Here is a 19401-nt window from a genome sequence, read left to right as displayed (position 1 = left end):
TGAAATTGTTCGAGCTCGAACAAGCAAAGTCTTGAACAATAGAGAACCACGTACACGATTGGAATTTCTTATCAACGCATTTATCTTGTTTGTATTTCAGAACTGAGAGTGTCGCGGAGAAAATGCTCTCGGCCTGGTTCACCTTCCTATTGTACAAATTTATGCGCGAGTGCGCCGGTGAGCCGCTCTACATGTTGTTCCGTGCGATGAAACAGCAAGTCGACAAAGGCCCGGTCGATGCGATAACGTCGGAAGCGAGATATTCACTCTCCGAGGAAAAGCTCATAAGACAATCGATCGATTTCAAGCCTTTGGTGAGCACCACCTTTGAAACATTGTTCGAGCGCGTTGTTGTCAAGCGTTTGAATTGTGAAACCTCACATTCTCGTGTGCTCACTTTTATCATGATTAACGAAAAATATGCATTTTTATTTATTTATTTATTTATTTTGGCAGACTGCTTATGTCTCGATCTCGCAACAAACGGTATTCGTGGGTGGATTGGATCCAAACACGGAGAACGTGCCGGTGAAGGTGCTCGATTGCGACACGATATCGCAGGTTAAGGAAAAGGCACTCGACACGATTTATCGTGCGACACCATACAGTCAGAGGCCACGAAAGGACGATCTCGATCTGGGTAAGAAACGACGTTTAAATTCGAAATTCACAGTCGCAATTAAAAGCCCCAATTATTCACACTAATTAACGTTATATTTTTTGTCTCTTTCTCGATTTGCAGAATGGCGCACAGGAACATCGGGCAGGTTGATACTGTACGACGACGACTCAACGACCAAGTCCGAGGGCGAGTGGAAAAAGAGAAATACTCTTAATCATTACAGAGTACCGGAAGGAGCTTCCCTCAATCTAGTCTCTAAGCAATCCTCGATATACAATCTTTCAATATTATCGGAGAAGACTGACAAATCTCACAAATACGAGACGCTGAATTTGAGCAAATTCAGCTCGGCTAGCCCGCCCCTTTCGCGTGCAACTTCTCCCTTGAATCACGACCACGACGGTGGCCTCAAGTGTTGGCATCTCGTTAAACACCACGACACAGATGCTCAAAAGGAAGGCGAAAGATGCAACAAAATGGTCTCCGAAATTTATCTCACTAGGTTACTCGCAACCAAGGGTACACTACAAAAATTCGTCGACGATTTATTCGAGACGATATTCAGTACGGCGCATCGAGGCTCCGCCCTTCCCCTCGCCATTAAATACATGTTCGATTTTCTCGACGATCAAGCATTGCATCATGGCATTTCCGATCCCGAGGTCGTACACACGTGGAAGAGCAATTCTCTACCTCTCAGGTTTTGGGTTAATCTTATCAAAAATCCAAACTTTGTATTCGACATTCACAAATCGAATATCGTCGACTCTTGCCTGTCGGTTGTCGCACAAACCTTCATGGACAGTTGCTCCACGTCGGATCACAGACTAGGTGAGCTTTGATATCTCCGCTTTTTACCCTTTTTACATTTACGCATAGAGAAGATACGAATCGTGATTAAAGTAGCAAAAACAGCCGAATAACATTTAATTATAATCTTTTATAGGCAAAGACTCGCCGAGCTCAAAATTGCTCTACGCAAAGGACATTCCAGTGTACAAAGAGTGGGTGGAACGTTATTACTCGGATATCAAAATCATGCCCGCCATTTCTGATCAAGATATGAATGCGATGCTCGCCGAAGAGTCGAGAGTAAGTTAACTGAACAACGCATTTTCCATTCCCTTCAAATATACATTCACATAAGTTTAATATCATTCTATTACTTTGCACACGGATCACAACCATCCTCAAATGAAACCTGACGAACGAACATGTTGAAGAAAATACAAAATTTAATAGAAATTCGAGAAATACGAGCGACCTTACAATTTGCTTAATGAATTGAATTCTCTATACAATGAAAAAAATATTTTCCATACAATCACAACACGAGAGTCTGAATTTAAAAAAAAATGATTCTTTGCAGCAACACACGGCTGAATTCAACACGAATTGTGCCCTGTACGAGCTTTACACGTACGCAGGAAAGTACAACGAACAATTAATAGTGACGTTGGAAGAGGATGAATTTTCGCAGAAGCAAAGGCTGGCGTACAAGCTCGAGCAGGTGCACAACATAATGGCGGCGGACGCTAATCCCTGATGCCCCGTTATACCGACAACGCATCCCACTAAATCCTTGCGCAATGAGTGGTCCTGCTGAGTCGCGACAGACTAGGTATTATCAAATAAATTGCCAATCGTTACTGGCCTAAAAACGCGCGCGATGCAAAGAACGCGTGCATTTTCTCGAAGGTCGCACGAGCTCGTAGCGTTGTCATCGTCCAGTGATAACCATCGAGAAACAGTTTTTCTTTTCCTCGTATAATCTCCGTTTACGCTATACAAAACGGAGATTCGAAAGACTGGAGCATGCTTGAGAGATTAACGAAACGAGAGTAGAGAAGGAAAAAAAACGTTTCGAAGGAATAAGAAGAACGTGGCTGTTGAAGGAGTCGCGCATGCGACGATGGTGACGCTGACGTGACGGTGACAGCGCGCGCCCGCGAAATAAATGGTTAGGTGTGTTTATAAACTACGTATAATACGATTCGACAAAGTCTTCTGAAAGGCCGCTGGCTTGCGAGTGTGACGAATAATAATATAATGTAACTGTAACTCATCGCACCTACCGGATAATACACAACACTGTACATAAGATACCAAAATAATGATATTGTAATAGGGTGATATGTATTATTGTAATAAGTTCACTGAGAGGCCGGCGGCCCCTCACGAAACGAAGTAATCACCTCCCGTCATCATCGGTAGGAACAAGCATTTTTTTTCTCTTCGAGCTAACTTTGACTAACAAACGAGCAAACATACACGCAAATTACACACAAACAAACTGAGAACACACGTGCGAGTGAGAAGATTGCTGACGGAGGTACGGGAAAACATACACGATAACGATAATACTAAGTGAAAGTGTGTGCGGCGAGTGAGTGAGAAAATATTCAACGGTTGTTCAATGATGTATTTGTAAATGTGTGATAAACAACAAAACGCAAAATTATGAACGACCGTTACACGATACGCGACGTTCGCGCGATTCGCGGTCGACAATCGCGTTACAATTTTGACGAATAAACATTTCCATCCAGCGTTAATTGTGAAAACTCGTCGGATTATTCGGAAACTGGGTACAGGGCAATAGCACCAGGAGTCGTAGAGAAAGTGCGAAAGAAAATGAGAAACTAACAAAAGGGAGAGAGAAAAAAAATTTTTAAAAAATTAAAAAATTAAAAAATAAACAAGAACCATAAACGAATGCGAACGAAATGCTCTGAGAGTCTCAAACAATTGCGACGATTACGGGATAACGTTAATGAAATAATTGATATGAGCATATTATTATTATACATGAATGGTATGTCGTATGTATATGTGTACATATATACACTTAAAAGACCGACGCAACGCATGTGTATGTATATATTATGTGTGTATGCCCTTCCGTACGTATATCGTCGCGTTACAGATTCAATATATATATATATATATATATATATATATGAACACACACACACACACATATATATATATATAACGGAACGAAACAAAAAGTATGTATAGACGCACACGGAAAAACGAGGCGAGTAGTAATTGAAAGAATAAGCTGACAGACTCGTGCGCACGGGCACGCATTAGAATGGAGGGGAAAAACGAAAACTATAAATGAGAACAAGGGGTGTAATTTGCTAAGTTTTTGTGTCGCGCGTCAGGCAAAAAGAAAGACGAAGAAGAAAAAAAACGGAAGGAACAAAAAGAAAATCTCGTAATAGTTTATAAGTATTATTCATTAATATGGACTAAGGCCACGCGCCCCCGCGGGGCCAGCTCTCGATGTGACGGTTGTGTTGAATGTGCGTGCTTCCTCATTCACCTACCCCCCCATCCCTCTTTCTCCGCCCTGCCCCCAAAAATATCCTCGGTACCCTCTGCTCCGAGTAAAGAGAGAAAGAAAAAAGAAACTGCCATATATTTCGCCCTCGTATTGATCCCGTACCTCCTACTACTCCAATCGAATAAATAACATCGTAATCGTGTCGTTGTCATCATCGAGAAACTCCATTCCCTTGAAAAGCAAACGTGCTCCCCCCCCGTCCACTCTCCTTCGCTCTCTCTCTCTCTCTCTCTTTTCGGACGAGGAGGTATGAAATGAAGGATTCGCTTCGTATATTTTCATCGTTCTCGATCTGATTTTTCGTGTGCGTGCGTGCATGTGTATATGCCTGTATGTTTGTTTGGATTTGTTCCATCTTTTATTTTTCGTTTTTCGTTTTCCCCTGCCCCCACCCCCCCGAGTACGTGAATGTGCGCGAACATCATCCTTTCCTACCTACGAAAACCACCTTGTGCCACTTGTCCTCATAATAATGCTTCAACGCCTCCGTCGTCATGTTGTTGTCACTCTTAATTAATGTAATATATATGAATAATGAAAGAAACAAAAAAATCACTGTTGAGTATTGTCTGATTGTAATACATTGATATTGAATTGATATGAATTGATAATCATTAATTAACGTAATATTAATCTGTGGATGTAGCCATATTAGTGTGAAGTGAAAAGAGAACGAGCGAGAGACTGAGAGAGAGAAAGAAAGGAAACAAAAAAAAAAAAAGAGAGAACGTGAAAGAGTGAGCGTGTGAAAGAAAGAGGTTGTAGGTACGATGATGATATTATCGTGCCCTGTCTGCAATGCGAATGAATAACGTGTGTGAAATGCAACGTTTTTTGGGTGTCCTGTGCGTCAATTCAATGTGCAGTTGTTCGTGGAGAAAGTATTTATTGCTCAAAAATAACGAAAAAATGCGCGGAGAGGTGTAGGAGAAATAAAAGAAAAGAGATAGACAGAGGAAACGGGAGGGACTTTTGAAAGAAAAGTAAAAGAAACATGAAAAGAAAAACACAAAAAAAACAGAAAAAAGACGTTAACGAAAAGCGAAGAGCGAGAAACGGTTTGAAAGAGCTTGTTGAGGCACGCGGAGATCGATGGAAAATTAGGACAAGATGATAACGAGAGGGAGGGGTAAAGTCTCATCTTTATAAATCTTTGCTTCTGGGAGGAAAAAAAATGGCACGAAAAGGGCGAGCAACAGAGAGAGAGAGAGAGAGAGAGTGCCCGGGGAAAGACGGATGCGAGGAAAGCATGTGCAGTGTAGAAAAAAAGGAAAAGAAAAGAAGAAAAAACGATAATCCCGAATCTCGGCGAGTGTTATTTTTCTTTCTTTATCTTTTTGTTTTAGTTTTCGTCGCGTCGTCGTTGATCGTTCGATGCTCGGAGGGCGTGCGGCGTAACTCCCTCGCACCACACGCCGATTTTTTAATGGTACTAATAAACCCAAAGTGCCTCTGGTAGATTTTTGGGCATAAGCTTGAGTAATAAACGAAAAATGAAAAACAAAACGAAACGAACAAAAATCCGATACACTCGTAAACCACACACACACACACTAACACGTCAAACTTTCACGTCACTACAATGAACACAAACATAACCACCAAAAAAGGAAAGGAAAGACGGAATAAAAAAGGGAAGCGCGAGAGAAAGTGAGAGAACAACGCGATTAAACTAATAAATGATAATAACGACGAAAACTCTACGTGTGCACATGCGTATACATATCATGTTAATGTCGTAATTCGGGCGTGTATGTATACCGTGTGCATGTGAAAAATTTAGGATAGGATTTTTAGATAGTTCGGTAGTAGCCTAGTCTCTATGTCTGTGTGTCTGTATGTGCCCTGAGTGTCTTTCCCCTGGCTCTCCCTCGTTCCCACATCGCTCATCACAAAGTTCCACGTATTTCGTTCAACTTATTTTTCCTTTTTCATTGGTTTTCTCATACGTCTATATGTTTTTAATTTTTTTCTTTCAAATCAGACCTTCGAAATGTCGTCCCTCTCTCATTGATCACCCATGGCGTCAATCACCAAAGTATACTAACTAAAAAACGTAAGAGGAAAAAAAAATCAAATGGAAAATGTATCGAAACGATTCCCAGATCCTTGTACACCCGCCATTTTGTCTCATTCGTGATTCTCGTTATTTCACATTAAACTCCGTTTCACCGTGCGTCAACCTTCCATTATTAGATATATACCCTTCGTGTGTGTCGAATTTTCCAATTGCTCCTTAACGAGGATGAGGAATAATAAAACGATTTAAAAAAAAAAAAAACAAAAAAAAAGATAAAAAAATCACAGATTTTCCAGACAAAATAAAATAATATCACCGAGCGTCGTGTCTCCGTTAAGTGTGCTCACACGCGCCCCCACGCCGCGTTCCTTATTTATTATTGCCCGTTGAATTATCCGATTGGCACACGTTTTTTGCTGAATAAATATTTATATCGATGGTTCCTCGAATTAACTATGAAAAAAAAATAAAGAAATAAAAAATAACAAAAAAAAAACACTCTGTAAGGTCCCAATTTGTAAAATTCGAACTAAATAAGGTGTGTAATTAAAGGACAAAAAAAAAGAAGGAGAGCAACCGAACGAGAAACAAAATAATGAAGAATGAAGAAAAAAACGTACCTTGCGTGTACGCGCGGCTTGCTCTGCCTAGCAGCAGTCTAACGTCGTTCGCGCTAATAAATGAGAATAACGAGAAAAACAAATAACAAGCGGCAAAAAAAGCAGCAGCAGCAGCAGCAACAGACAGAATGAAAGGGAGAAAAACTTAAAGCTGAATATAATGCGCGCGCGCCGAGTGTGTAATCGTTCTTTTTTTTCGTCGGGTTGTGTATCAAGTACGTGTGAATAACGCGAGGATGATGATAATGATGATGGTTATGATACGTAGTTCGATCTCTCGGGCTCCTCGTTCGTTCAATCGCAAAATCGCATTGATGATCGCGGGACACTCGTCTCGCTTTTGTCCTCCTCCGTCGCACCGAAGCCACGTGTTAACACGCTGCGAATGCGAATATAAAATATAAAAAACGAAAAATTACGAATTCACGAATAAAATTTAAATAACGCCGAGATAATGTGAGAGAAAACGTGAGCGGGTACAAAAAATTATAACAAATCGAGAAAACAAACGAACAAAATGTAAAACGCGAAATAAATGAGAGGAGAAGAAATCAACGAGATTCAAAAGACACGTATATGTGCGAGAAAGAGGTGTGAATGTCCATGGACTGTGCAAGACTGAGAGAGGCAGCGAAACGGGGTCAATGACCCATCGACTGGGTCTCACCCCCACCACGCCGCTCATTTTTACGTCATAAACATTAATTACGATTATACATAAACAACAACAATAACAACAACAACAACAACAACAACAACAAAATAATGCATCCAACACGATTACGTTGCGTTTCATGATAGCCATGTTCCTTTTCAATCATAATTGATTATTGATAAAAAAAAAAAAAAAAAAAATACGAAGAAAAAAAGACGAGAGAACGAATGAAAACGATGAAGAAAAAAATGGAAAAAAAAAAACAAAAAATAAGAAACAAAAATCTATATCGAACCTTGCTACTCATTATTTTGTACTTGTTTTTTAATCTTAATATATTAAATATATATATATATATACATGTATATGCGTGTATAAATATCTATATATTTCCTTATATAGATACATCTCGTAAATATGCATATGTATACATATATATACGTATATATATGTATATATATATATAAATAATGCCGTTTTTAAGTTATCCAATTTTATTATGATTATATTAATTATTATTATTATTTTTGTATAAATGTGTGATTAATAGTATGGATAGTGTAATAATTTTGTATGTTTATTGAACCAAAAATAAATATTATTGATAATGATGAACAGAGGATCGTCATTCATCGGTATTTAATTTGTTCAAAGAGACTTCGAGCTCCTCCGTCTCTTTGGTTGACCTCACGTCCTCGGTCTCGTTTCTCTTGACGGACGACGAATGCAAACTTCGAGGCCCAATCGTGCTCAACACGACTGGCAAAAGTATCAAACCGTGCCACAGACCGAATGTTATAACCATAAAAAATATTTTAAAAAAGGAACGAAATACGTAGGCCTCCGAAAATGCCATCATCGATTGCGACAGCAACGTTGAACCTGCACCGTACGTAACTGCTGCACCGATGTGACGCACCGCTGTCAATGTCCTCGTAAATCTATTATCCTCACCGTTGAATCCTCCGTTGTTGAGGAAAGCGTGGGCCACGTGCGCCGCATAGTCGACACTCAAACCAACCGCGAGCTCCAATCCTGAATTCAAATCAGTCGTATTTTCCTTTTTACATGAATTAACATTTTTAGGAGTTGACTCAGTTTTAGTTTAGCCTACAATCATATGGAATCTTCATATTGTTGCTAAGCCTGAAGTCGTGAATATCGAGTCGCGAATAAATTTGTGTATCGCTTCAATATGCAATAATGTTACGAAACTGATTTTCATCGAAATTCAACACTATTTAATCTCTACTTAATATGGAATATTGTGATTCGATAGATAAGATTTTATAAAGTCACCTATGCATGAGACAATGTCTATTGTCAGGCCCCAATAAAACATGAAGCCACAAACGTCGAGAAGAGTCAGAAGAACGCACAACAAAATCCAAAAGCAGGTTTGCGGCTCGGCAATGAGGACGGCGGTCGTAGCCATGACACACACCAACGCAAGGATCAAATTCCGTGTTACTTCTTCAGCGATTACCTTGTCGGTTACCCACGAGGCAAATATTCGACTCCAGACAAATACTAAACCGGTAATATTCGAATGATTGGCCAAATTTTTGACTCCGTCCATCGCCGGAATCCATTCTTCGGGACCGTTGAACGTCACGAAAGAAAAATCGACTATCGAGACGAGGATCCTCGGTGCAGTTACGCCGCAGGTCAAATTACCGTCGAAATGAAATTTTCCCTGATATTTACCTCCCGAACGACCGAACAGAAATTTCGATAAATAATCGTGAAACTCTGCAGAATTCATCTCTCCTTTCGTCACATCTGTTATAAATTGACAAAAAATATCAATCAATAACTTCATTTTCATAAAATTTCGATAATTTCAAGAGCTTACCTTTGTCAAAATGAATCCTCATGAAATCAGCGAATTCGTGAGGCCACGCGTCGACGTGATCAATCGTCGTCAAATTTTTTAAGGACTCGGTCAGCGCCATTATCCGGGGGAATTCTTCGTGATACTTTATGTCGCCGATAAAAACTGAGCCAGGGTGACCCCGCCCTGGATATTGTTCGTTTTTAACTTTAATAAAATCACTGAGGTACGTGTCTGTCGGTATGAACCACTCGGGATCGAACCACTGCTCCAATTGGCAACAGCCAAGAATTCCAAAGCTCGCAACCCCAATCGTAACCAGAATAACAACTATTTTACCAGGAACTGTGAGGATTATTTTGGAATAAAGAAAATCGATGAATCGCCAAGATATCGATTTGCTTGGCTTGAGATAAATCAGCTCGTATTTTTCGTGAACGATGCACGGAATTACGCCGTTTCTTTTGCTTTCCACGCGCTTCATGTCCAACGTGAAAAATGCGACGAAGAATGTTACTTGCAGGAGAAAAGTCATCATCACGCCGACCGCAGCGTAAATGCAAAACGACTGAAGCGATGGTAGGATCTGAAAATAAACAATGATGATTCCTTAAATATTTGGCGCTGCTATTATTGAGTTATAAAATTACTGAGATCCGAAAAGAATACCGTGGATGCACCGATAATAAAAGCAACGACGTCCGTAAAAGAAGTGACGAAAATCGCTGCACCAGCGTGGCTGAGCATCATACCGATTCTCTCGGCTAGTGATCTCAATCGATTGGGCGAATGTGAGAGAATCTGGTCCCAGGATGCCATCATAACGAAAATATCATCGACCCCTAAACCCATTAGCATAAACGGCAGCGACGTGTGCACGGGACCGTAAGGCACCCCGAATAGAGAGCATAATCCAATAGCGACGACGAAAGCTCCACCGACACAAAGGAGCCCGACACTTGTCAAGCAAAACTGCGAGAGAACAAAGATTTTTCAAAGGATTATCTTCGATTATTCGTGTCTAAAAACTTTGGTGATCATTTTGAATTGCAGATTTGACTCAAAACTTTCCTGCCCGAAAAAAATGGATTGAATCATGAAATTTCCGGATTGATTATTTCCTTTCTGTATAATCTGATTAAATAAGAATAGAGAATGAAAAAATGAGGAAACTTCTTGTGATGGGGTTGAATTATTCTTACTTTTGTTTGAACTTACTCGCCATTCGACCCAGTTGAACCGGGACAAAATAATTTGTACGTAAACGGACATGAGCAAAATGCCAAACACAATTTTTCCAGTATCCTGAAACATGGTCGAGGAGCTGATGTCGCCCCAGCTGCGTCCAGCTCGGTACCACAATTTTAAATTCTGTTCGTTTGTTCCCGCGACGTTAAGTGCATTCAGATATCGAGAACTGGACGCCAGTTCACGTAAGAATAGCGCTTCCCAGTTGAGGATGTCAACGGTGATCTGAAAAATAGAAAATAGAGCGAAAGGTTCCCGTAGTGCAGAATGAGTTTTCATGGAGAAGAATAAAAAACGTACCGTACCCAATCGGCCGTTCCCGCGTCGTTACCAGACTCGTTCATTTTCACATCGCTAAAATTAATATGTACCATCCAAAGCGTTTCGACCGCCGTTGCTCCGATCACACGTCCGCCCTCGTCGCGAGTAACGCCGCCCAGGAGATCAGTGAAATTCATGGGGTGCCCGAGTGTTGGACTCGTCTTTGCGGAATTAAATTTATTTATTATATCGTCCTGCGTTTGATTTTTTATCAGAACACTGTCAAAGTCCCAAATATCGAGAATACTCAGAAGAAGACATCCCTTGGGTAAACTATTGACGATGGGGCAATAGAGATCAGTCGATAAGTCGAGACTGGGATCGAAAGTGCCTCCTTTCGAATGAGCATCGGGAATTTGGTCGAAAAAATCGTCATCGTCCACGTCTCTTTTGGAGCGACCAACGAAACCCGAAATTATAGGCACTCTGTGTTAAGCGAAATTAGAATCATTTTCCCATAAGAACTTGTCATTGAAAAACATATACTCGAATCTCTGTTTTTGCTAGACTTATGCTCCTCTCATTTCTGCCAAGTACTATCTTTAAAGTAAGGGAGCTTACTTGAAGCATACATCCGACCATGATATTGCCGGCTGAGAAGCTGTTTGTAAGGTCAATATTCGCTTTGTTATCTCGTTCAGCTAAAATCACAAAAGAGAAAAGTTTTAGTTCACTAGCATTGAACACATAAATAACCATCAATAAAATAAATTATCTTTCAGCGGTGTAACGCTTACTTCGTAGAGCGCTTCAGGATGAAGAATATTTTCTCCGGTCAATATCATTGTCTCCACCTGTTGACCATGTCTGAAATTTGACATGACCCACTCTGTGTCTTTTACAAAGTCTGAATCCGGAGGTATCCAAAGTTTGAGAGGATTTTTTTCCTGTCTGAATCGATAAAGGCCAAAAAGGCAGATGAGCACAATGACCGTGCAGCCTAAAATCCATTTTAAAGGATGCCGAGCAATCTGATAGCCGAGTCTATAAAAAAGATTTATTATCAATCACAGTGGATAAAACCGACCGACTGGTAATACTTGAGGAAATTGAAGGAAAGAAACAGACCTGTAAAAAAAATTTTCTACTACACTGGATATATTCTGAGGTATGCGGTGTAAGGCATTGCGTACGCTACGCTTTTTCCCTGTTTGCTCATTCTCCATAGTCAACATTAGATTATAAGTACGTCTTTGTTTTTTACCTTGTATCAAAAATAGGTACTTTTATTTAGGATTAAATAAAGTAGATTTCGTTGAAAATATACTGTCCTGGATTTCGAGACGGCGTGTAGTTGATGACCTTGAAAAAATGAATCATGCAAAGAAGAATGTGTTAGTTTCTCAATAGAAAATTGAATCAGGTATTTTATCATTTCATATATTAGGTGAAAAGGAATCAATAAAAGGAAGAATAAAAACACATGTGAATGAAGGAGCTAAATGTGAATGATTCATAGCATGAATCAGTGATTGAGGGTCAATTACGACAATCGACATTGGATTCTGAGCGACCAATGAAGAATGCATGAATGAAAAAACCTTCGATACTCGTGTGGCCAATACGATGTTACGTGTGTTTTAATTACATTACAAAATCCATTGCTTTTCTTAGACGATGTATGTTGTATCAATATACACAAAGGCATATAGGCATACTGTGTACTTACGTAACCTTAAAGTTCAACGAGCGCAAACATAGCACAAGGAAATATAATCAAATGCAAACTTCCAGTTCCTATGTGCAACAGAGATTAATTCATTATCTGTGTGTCACTCGCGAAACATCCTCCTTCGCTCCTTCCCGTCCTCATCTCCTCGTCTCGTTACACTCGTAAAAAGATTTAGCAAGAACAAACTTTTCTTTGGCATATTATTTTCTATTATCTTGCACAAACAACCACTGCTACGATTGCATTTTCCCGCAATTTGTCCCGGTGGAAATATTCAATGTGACTGGAGCACTCCAATCTTTTTCGAACTATCGTTTCGTCATCCTGAGGAAAATAATAAGCAAGTAATATTGCCTGGAAATGAAGACAACCAAAGTCTATTTATAGTTTAGTGAAATATGATCAAGTTGGGCGGTGCATGCTTTGCATTTTTTTTCGCGATAGCAAAAACTGCTAGCATCGTGATGACCACGTCACGTGACGTGCATTTTGATATACTCGATAAAAACTCCGTTGGCTGCGTGCGTCATCGGGGAAGTTTTCTTTTACTAAAGCAGTATTAAAGTTTTTTCAGAGAAATGTTAAAGACAGAAAAAACGTTCTCGGTAGAAAGTCTGTCTATACGAATTTTCAAGGTCATTAATCCTACGAAAAAGTAGCACTACTTTAGAGCGAGCTGAAAATGATTAGAAAATAATGTGTTGATACGGAAATCATGATCAAAATTATATATGAATGATTCAGGGACAAAGATCATAGGTCGGTAAATAAAGTTGGATAAAAACGAATTAATCGGAACTTGTGCAGTCTCTGGTTTATTGAAAAACACACAAAAACATACGCAACGTTTCTACGCCAAAGATTTTCATTTGCCGCTCCATTTTTCATTTTTCGTTGTTATTTTTTTTTTTTTTTTTTTTTTTTTTTATTCATTCTTTCTTTTTCCGTTTCCACATTGTATAAAAACTTCTTGCATACACGTAGTTCCAACAAAAAGATCAGCGCACATATCCAGAGAATCTTCCGACAATGCTTAGTATTTTGTTTTTCAACGTTCTATTCGCAATTACGTACTTATTCTTTTCAATAAATCTATGGCATACCATATATGATCGATTAAATACGCAAATATTAGATTTTACGTTAGTTAAGGGGATTCTGTCTTTTCTCATACTTCTCGGGGTTCGAAAAGTTTTTAGTGAGCGCGTGAGAGTGAGGTTAATTGCGAAGGAAAATTTAATGAGATGAAGAGTTTCGATAAAATTCACATTTTGGCGGATGATCTTTTCATCATTGATCACGCCTCAGTAAGTAACATATTTTTTCCACAAACTCAATGACCTTTCAGTTATTAATTAACAGAGATTTAATCATTTTAGAGGATTAATCCTCAAGGACATGTGGTCTGAGATGACCCCAGCAATTTCAGCAGTTTAGATAGTGAATTCCGATTTATTTTAAATTTCGTTTGATTCAAATGTCAAACTGTTTGAATTTCATATTTGCTCGGGATATCCTGACTCGAAGTATAGTGATCAATCCGTCTTCCGATCGCGAGTATTATCTTGAGTTACAGAACAAAGCTCTCGACAAATGTCAAAGAAGACAGGCGCAGGGCAGTTTTGTATTGATAACTATACTTCTAACTAGTTTCTTGATCAAACGCATGATAATAAATCGCAATAACAATTATATAAATTAATGAACACCTGTATTTTCGTTAATTTTTCGGACACACTGTTGATTCACAGAAATAAAAACATTTGCACAAAGTGTTGCAGTGAGTGGGTTGAATTGATCCTAAACTAGATAAAAGAAAGCCGATTTTACGCGAGAATCTCGACTTCTTTTTCGCACGTTAATATATGTTCAAATTTTTATTAAAAAAATAATAATTCCTTCATCCGATAGATTGCGTTAGATAAACAACAAAATAAAGAATAATCCATTCTGTAATCGAATGTATGGGAGAGAATGAAACAGTAAATGATTGAGAATCCGGTATTTAAATGATCAATGATTCAGTGTGTTTATCTTAGTGTAACGCTTTTCGGTCGAAGTTTTCAATTATAAAAAAAAAAAAAAACATTTTTTTTCTGTTTCTTTTTTGTTATCATAGCCACAACGGCCCGAATGATGATGACGCGGTAGTTGTTTTCAATAAATTCGGCCATAGAACCCAGCCGTCAACGATGGGTCACAATTATTCATTAGTGCTACAACATTTTTTGTCTAACGGAACACAAATACTCGCTCAGTGTGTGTCTTTTTGTTTAGGCTGAAGATGTTCGAAATATGATCGACAGTGAAATCGATCAGCAAGAAACGAAATTCAATATATATATTTTTTTTCATTCTCGATGACCTCGTTAGAAAATCAAGAATAATAAGTATATTTTTGGATATACTGTGAACGCTGATTTAATTCCCAGACTGATGATGGATATTCAAAAATTCACACACGTTTTTTTTCTACCGGTGGTGACGAAGCTCGTTCAGACGCTGCTCGCTTGAATCACATCGTAAAACCGTTGAAAGTAGTCCCGCCTCTCCGCTTGCCATATCCACCGAAGAATGCTGCAAAAGTCTCGCAGTCGGCTGAAAAAAAACGCCAGATCGTTGAGCCCGTTGGAAAGAAAAAAAGAAACAATAGGGATCCTCGATGTTCATTGACTTGTCAACTATTTTAAAACAAAATGGCTACTTTAAGAAAAAACCAAAATTTTCCTCACCGAACTCACCGTCCGTGTTAATGTCATCGTAACTTTGTCCGTCATCGTAGCAGGAACGTTTCTTCGGATCCGACAAAATCGTATACGCTTCACCAATTTCCTTGAATTTCTTTTCCTCAGCTTTCTGCTCGGCTTCGCTGGCATTCGCATGGCGATCTTCGAACAATATGGCACAATCTCAAAAATTGGTATCCCGATCGTTATTCAAGGAGGATAAAACAGCCAGGTTTGATTTTTACCTGGATGATGTACCAAAGCTCTCTTTTTGTAGGCTCGCTTAATGTCATCAGTAGAAGCAGTTTTACTGATACCCAGAATTTTATAGTAATCTTTTCTCTTGGATTTAGCGAGAGCTGCTTTCGCCTCCATCAGTAATCTTCTGTTATCTGCGGAACGATTACGATTATTGGAAATTGGAATTATTGATTATAATTGAACTGTAAAAACCGGATTGAAGAGTTTCAAACTTACAGAAACCTTTGTCTATTTTGCAAGCGCTCTCATAATCGCGTACAGCCTCTTCATAAAGTTGCAATTCCATGAAACAGAGCGCCCTCCTGAGAATGGCCTTGAGATATCCGCCGTCGAGTTTCAATGCTTCCGTGCATTCGGAAATCGATTCGTTCAGTTTTCCCAACTGGGAAAAACATTTTATTCATAATCATCAGAACCGTTTTTCATATGACCGCGTAGGAAAGAAAATTTGGATTAAAAATTCACTAACTTTTGCAGCGACCGTTGCTTTGTTGAAATGTAATTTAGTGTTGGCCGATTTGTTGAGTGGATCGATTTTCAGGGCCTCACTGTACAGGTCGTAAGCTTCTTGGAAACGGCCCAATTTGAATGCAAGTCCGCCGTTAAATTTTTTTTCTTTCAGCAATTTTGCTTTCTGTAAGCAAGTGAAAAAACAGAAATCGATATATTCTGTTCATTTTTGCATTGCTGAATTTTCCAGTTTTTTGTTTCTTACCTTGTAAATTGCCAGAGCTTTCGTGTGATCAGGGGCGAATCGGAGAACTTGTTGGAAGTGCATGAAAGCTTGTTCGACATTGTCTTGATAATACAAACACATGCCGCGTACATAAGTCGCATCGGCGTTCGTTCGATCTTGATGCAAAATATCACTGTAATTCGAGATGAAAGTGAGTTTGAGCATCGAAATTGCGAAATTATAGATGACTTTGGGATGAATTTTGAAAAATCTTTCAGCGAACTAACTTTGCTAGCTCCTGAGCTTCTTGATATCTTCCCAACAGAGCTAAACACTCGGCCTTCGTTAGTTTAAATCGTGGGCATGATGTACTGACATCACAGCAGCGATCCATGCAATAAACAACCTGCGCGAAACAAAAAACGGTGTTACAAATGCTTGGGAATTTTCGTGACTACTGCGCCACAACAAGCAGGTGTTAGAATATTCTAAAAGTCTTCTGCGACTCTGGATTAATTAAACGTTGAGACAAGCTTTGGATTAATGTCTGCACTACTTTTTATGATTTCATTCAGTAAATACAAAAATACAAATATTTTCTGACCTTGCGGTAATCCTTAGCTGCATAAGCAACTTCTGCTTCTCTGATGTATCGTTTTACATGTTCGAGTTCCCTGCGTTCATTGGCTGTATCGATGGCTGGATCCAAGAGAGCTCTTTTATCGAGGAAAGTTTCGGCTTCAACAATTTCACCCAATATCAAGCAGCACTTGATAACGCGAGTATAACCCTGATGAAACAAATATTTCATGGGTGAGAGAGCCCACAGGTCCCGAACTAATAAATGAGCTATCAATTACCTTGACAGACTTTGGATCGAGTTCTACACATTTCTTCGCATCTATGAATGCATTGCGATACTGATAGAGCATCATGTAACACGCAGCACGATTCCCGTAATATTTTGCAGTGTTTGGACATAGCTCTAAAACATTCAACTTTTTTCATTATAACACAACTTTGAAGTTTAAACAGAATTTCAAACCTTTACAACCAGAAAGAAGATCTCATTTTTGTGAAAAAAAAAAAGGAAAAAAGCTTTTTTTTTGCGTTTTTCTAGAAGTTTAATCTGTTTTAGAGATCGTCATTCAATGTATGTGAAATGTTATATTATTTATATCAACCCTATTAATATTTGTGGGAAACATTTCATGTAAAAATGAGGGTCAATGTCATTTTCAGACTTATCTGATGTCAATCTTCATAAAAACAGATTATAGAGGTTGTTAATTGAAATAGTTTGAAAATTGTAAAAACTTTTTATTCATATACGTCGGAAATAACATTTGAAAATGATTGTCATGAAAGTAAGTTTTGAAGAATCGTTATCACAAAGTACATACCTATAACTTTAGTGTACCCTTCGAGAGCTGATTGATATTGTTCTGCAGCATATAATTTATTGGCCTCATCTTTCATGCTCTCGGCTAACCTGGAAGACATTTTCAAAATTCAATAACGAGAATAATGAAGGATCCAATAATCGAGAATTTCGAGAAGTTTCTCTGAAATTGAAATGAAAAGTACAATTGGATATTCAGATTTGCCGCTGCATAGCAGGTCAACAGCGCCATCTGCGCTCACTCTCTTTGTCTATTTTTGTACTGCATTACATATATATAATATAGGGTATATTCGACTTGGACGCTGACAACGTTAATAACGCTAATGACAGTTTTCTCCGACGCGGTTCAAACTCAGTTCAATTTTTTTCATATATAGCTTCGAGATAAGATGAACCGAGTTTAAACTCAGATTAACGTTGGAGAAAACGGGCATAAAACGTGTTCGATTTGAAGTGAACGCGGTGACGTCGGTTGCGTTCACGTCATGTTCAACTTGGTGCGATTACAAAATGGCGGAACCAACAAGTGATCTTGTTCTTTTTCAATTACTCGACGAAATAATACTGGATTCATCGGAAAGTGAAAGACAGTGAAACAAGCAGTAGTATGATAACAGAGACAACAGACGATTCTCTCTGTGGATGCGTTCAACCACTTGAACGTCGGGAGCGTTGAAAGCATAATTCTAAACGCACCCATCATCCCATCAAAAACGCTTGTAGCGTTTACAACGCAAAGTCGAACGCAAAATAGCGCTATTAACGCTGTCAGCGTCCAAGTCGAATATACCCAGCTTTCGATCTATTCCGCTTGATTTCGCAGAATTCAGGACTATACCCGAACGACCAGAGCTATTCTCGGCTTTTGGCAAATGCTACAGTTAGCGTGTGCCAAAACATTCTCGCATTGGCATAACAAGAACGATGTTTTTTATTTCATTTGCTGTTGAACAATTGTTTGATGAGAAAAAGTGTAAATATCCTCATCACAACTGCTACGTCAACAATAGTGTCATCAATAACGGTATTTTATCGACCATTACGAAATGTTTCGAGTACTTGCGCACTCTGTACGGATGTCATATTGTTTGGAACTTTGTGGTTTACCTCAGACTAAGGGGACAAGAGGGGGTAAAGATTATGGACGAGATAGTACAGTGAGAGTAAAGAATGTTAGGTTGGTTTTTGTGCAACTTACTGTTCTGTATCAAAAATCGGGTTTGGAATTGTTATAATTTCAACCTCCCCTGTATCCATTGATTCGTCTGCCATTTTTGTTTCTCGATTGAATTGTCAAACTTGTCCTCTAAAGTCTTCGATCTATTTTTTATCCTCAGCAGAATAAATTCGACGTTACTTTCTCTGTCACGTGAATATGTATGAATCTTGATCAAGGTCAACGGTCACAATTCACAGTGAAGAATAATGAAGCAATCACAATACACACTGCGAACGCGCATACGGGATATACAATATCGAACGCGAACAAAAAACCACAATCACCGTTCGAGTTTACGATTTCGATGCTCTTAGTTTTGTCATACTGTCTTGATCGATTTTCCGAGTTTTCACACCTTTTCACGCTGTCGACTTTTTTCGAAATCGTATTCTTATTTAATTAAATTGAGCCGTTCACGAGAAGGTAGCTTCTGAGGGAAAAAAATCGTAGACAACTGAGGACTTCGTTATTTGGTCGACTAAAGCCACGAGAAACGGGCTTTCAAGAGAGCGTCATATCCGTGTTTCGTTTCGCCTGTGTCTCTCTCATATACAGTTACATCGATCACGTGAAGCTACGCCATCAGATGTCGCCATATCAAAACGGGAAAATTCTCGTATTTTCCAGCACATTTTATCAATAGAAATAATTCCTTGAAAATGCACATAATTTTGCATCTGTTCGTTTACCGTCGTTTTTTACCATTTTCATCCAACCAGTAACTTTTGAAACCAATTTCTCTTATCCTTGTTGTCGATTTTTGTCAGACA

The 19401-nt window shown here is 38.9% G+C and overlaps 3 protein-coding genes across 6 annotated transcripts in view; 1 reads left to right on the top strand and 2 right to left on the bottom strand.

Annotated features, from left to right (window-relative positions):
• The window catches only part of PlexA (plexin A), a 147556-nt gene extending 142307 nt beyond the window's left edge, over positions 1 to 5249 (top strand). For all 3 annotated transcript variants that reach the window (XM_043426041.1, XM_043426038.1, XM_043426039.1), the window contains 5 exons: positions 101 to 314; positions 457 to 640; positions 743 to 1453; positions 1569 to 1714; positions 1992 to 5249. In XM_043426041.1, the coding sequence (XP_043281976.1) occupies positions 101 to 314; positions 457 to 640; positions 743 to 1453; positions 1569 to 1714; positions 1992 to 2168 (1432 nt within the window). In that variant the 3' untranslated portion in view covers positions 2169 to 5249. The remainder of the gene's footprint in view (positions 1 to 100; positions 315 to 456; positions 641 to 742; positions 1454 to 1568; positions 1715 to 1991) is intronic.
• A 2576-nt stretch (positions 5250 to 7825) lies between these two features.
• Positions 7826 to 12793, bottom strand: LOC122414614 (NPC intracellular cholesterol transporter 1-like). The gene is made up of 10 exons (XM_043426053.1): positions 12342 to 12793; positions 11741 to 11974; positions 11410 to 11656; positions 11234 to 11313; positions 10657 to 11098; positions 10322 to 10576; positions 9773 to 10075; positions 9125 to 9689; positions 8569 to 9051; positions 7826 to 8304 (listed from the first exon to the last, which is right to left on the bottom strand). Exons 2-10 carry the CDS (start codon positions 11845 to 11847, stop codon positions 7895 to 7897), a joined length of 2892 nt encoding a protein of 963 aa, XP_043281988.1. The 5' UTR covers positions 11848 to 11974; positions 12342 to 12793; the 3' UTR covers positions 7826 to 7894.
• Positions 12794 to 13244: 451 nt separating this feature from the next.
• On the bottom strand, positions 13245 to 19154 carry Tpr2 (Tetratricopeptide repeat protein 2). Of its 2 annotated transcripts, none has more exons than XM_043426055.1 (11): positions 18611 to 19154; positions 17411 to 17499; positions 16868 to 16992; positions 16612 to 16797; positions 16295 to 16413; positions 16047 to 16200; positions 15801 to 15965; positions 15548 to 15713; positions 15316 to 15462; positions 15086 to 15232; positions 13245 to 14942 (listed from the first exon to the last, which is right to left on the bottom strand). In XM_043426055.1, exons 1-11 carry the CDS (start codon positions 18682 to 18684, stop codon positions 14860 to 14862), a joined length of 1455 nt encoding a protein of 484 aa, XP_043281990.1. In that variant the 5' UTR covers positions 18685 to 19154; the 3' UTR covers positions 13245 to 14859. The 2 variants fall into 2 exon arrangements, with proteins under 2 accessions (XP_043281990.1, XP_043281989.1); XM_043426054.1 differs by having other exon boundaries at positions 15077 to 15232; positions 18611 to 19152.
• Positions 19155 to 19401: the final 247 nt, after the last annotated feature.

This window comes from Venturia canescens, chromosome 8, assembly GCF_019457755.1.
Source record: "Venturia canescens isolate UGA chromosome 8, ASM1945775v1, whole genome shotgun sequence".
NCBI classification, from domain to species: Eukaryota; Metazoa; Arthropoda; class Insecta; order Hymenoptera; family Ichneumonidae; genus Venturia; species Venturia canescens.
Note: the sequence above shows the minus strand (reverse complement) of the source record. Positions and strands in the feature narration are given on the sequence as shown.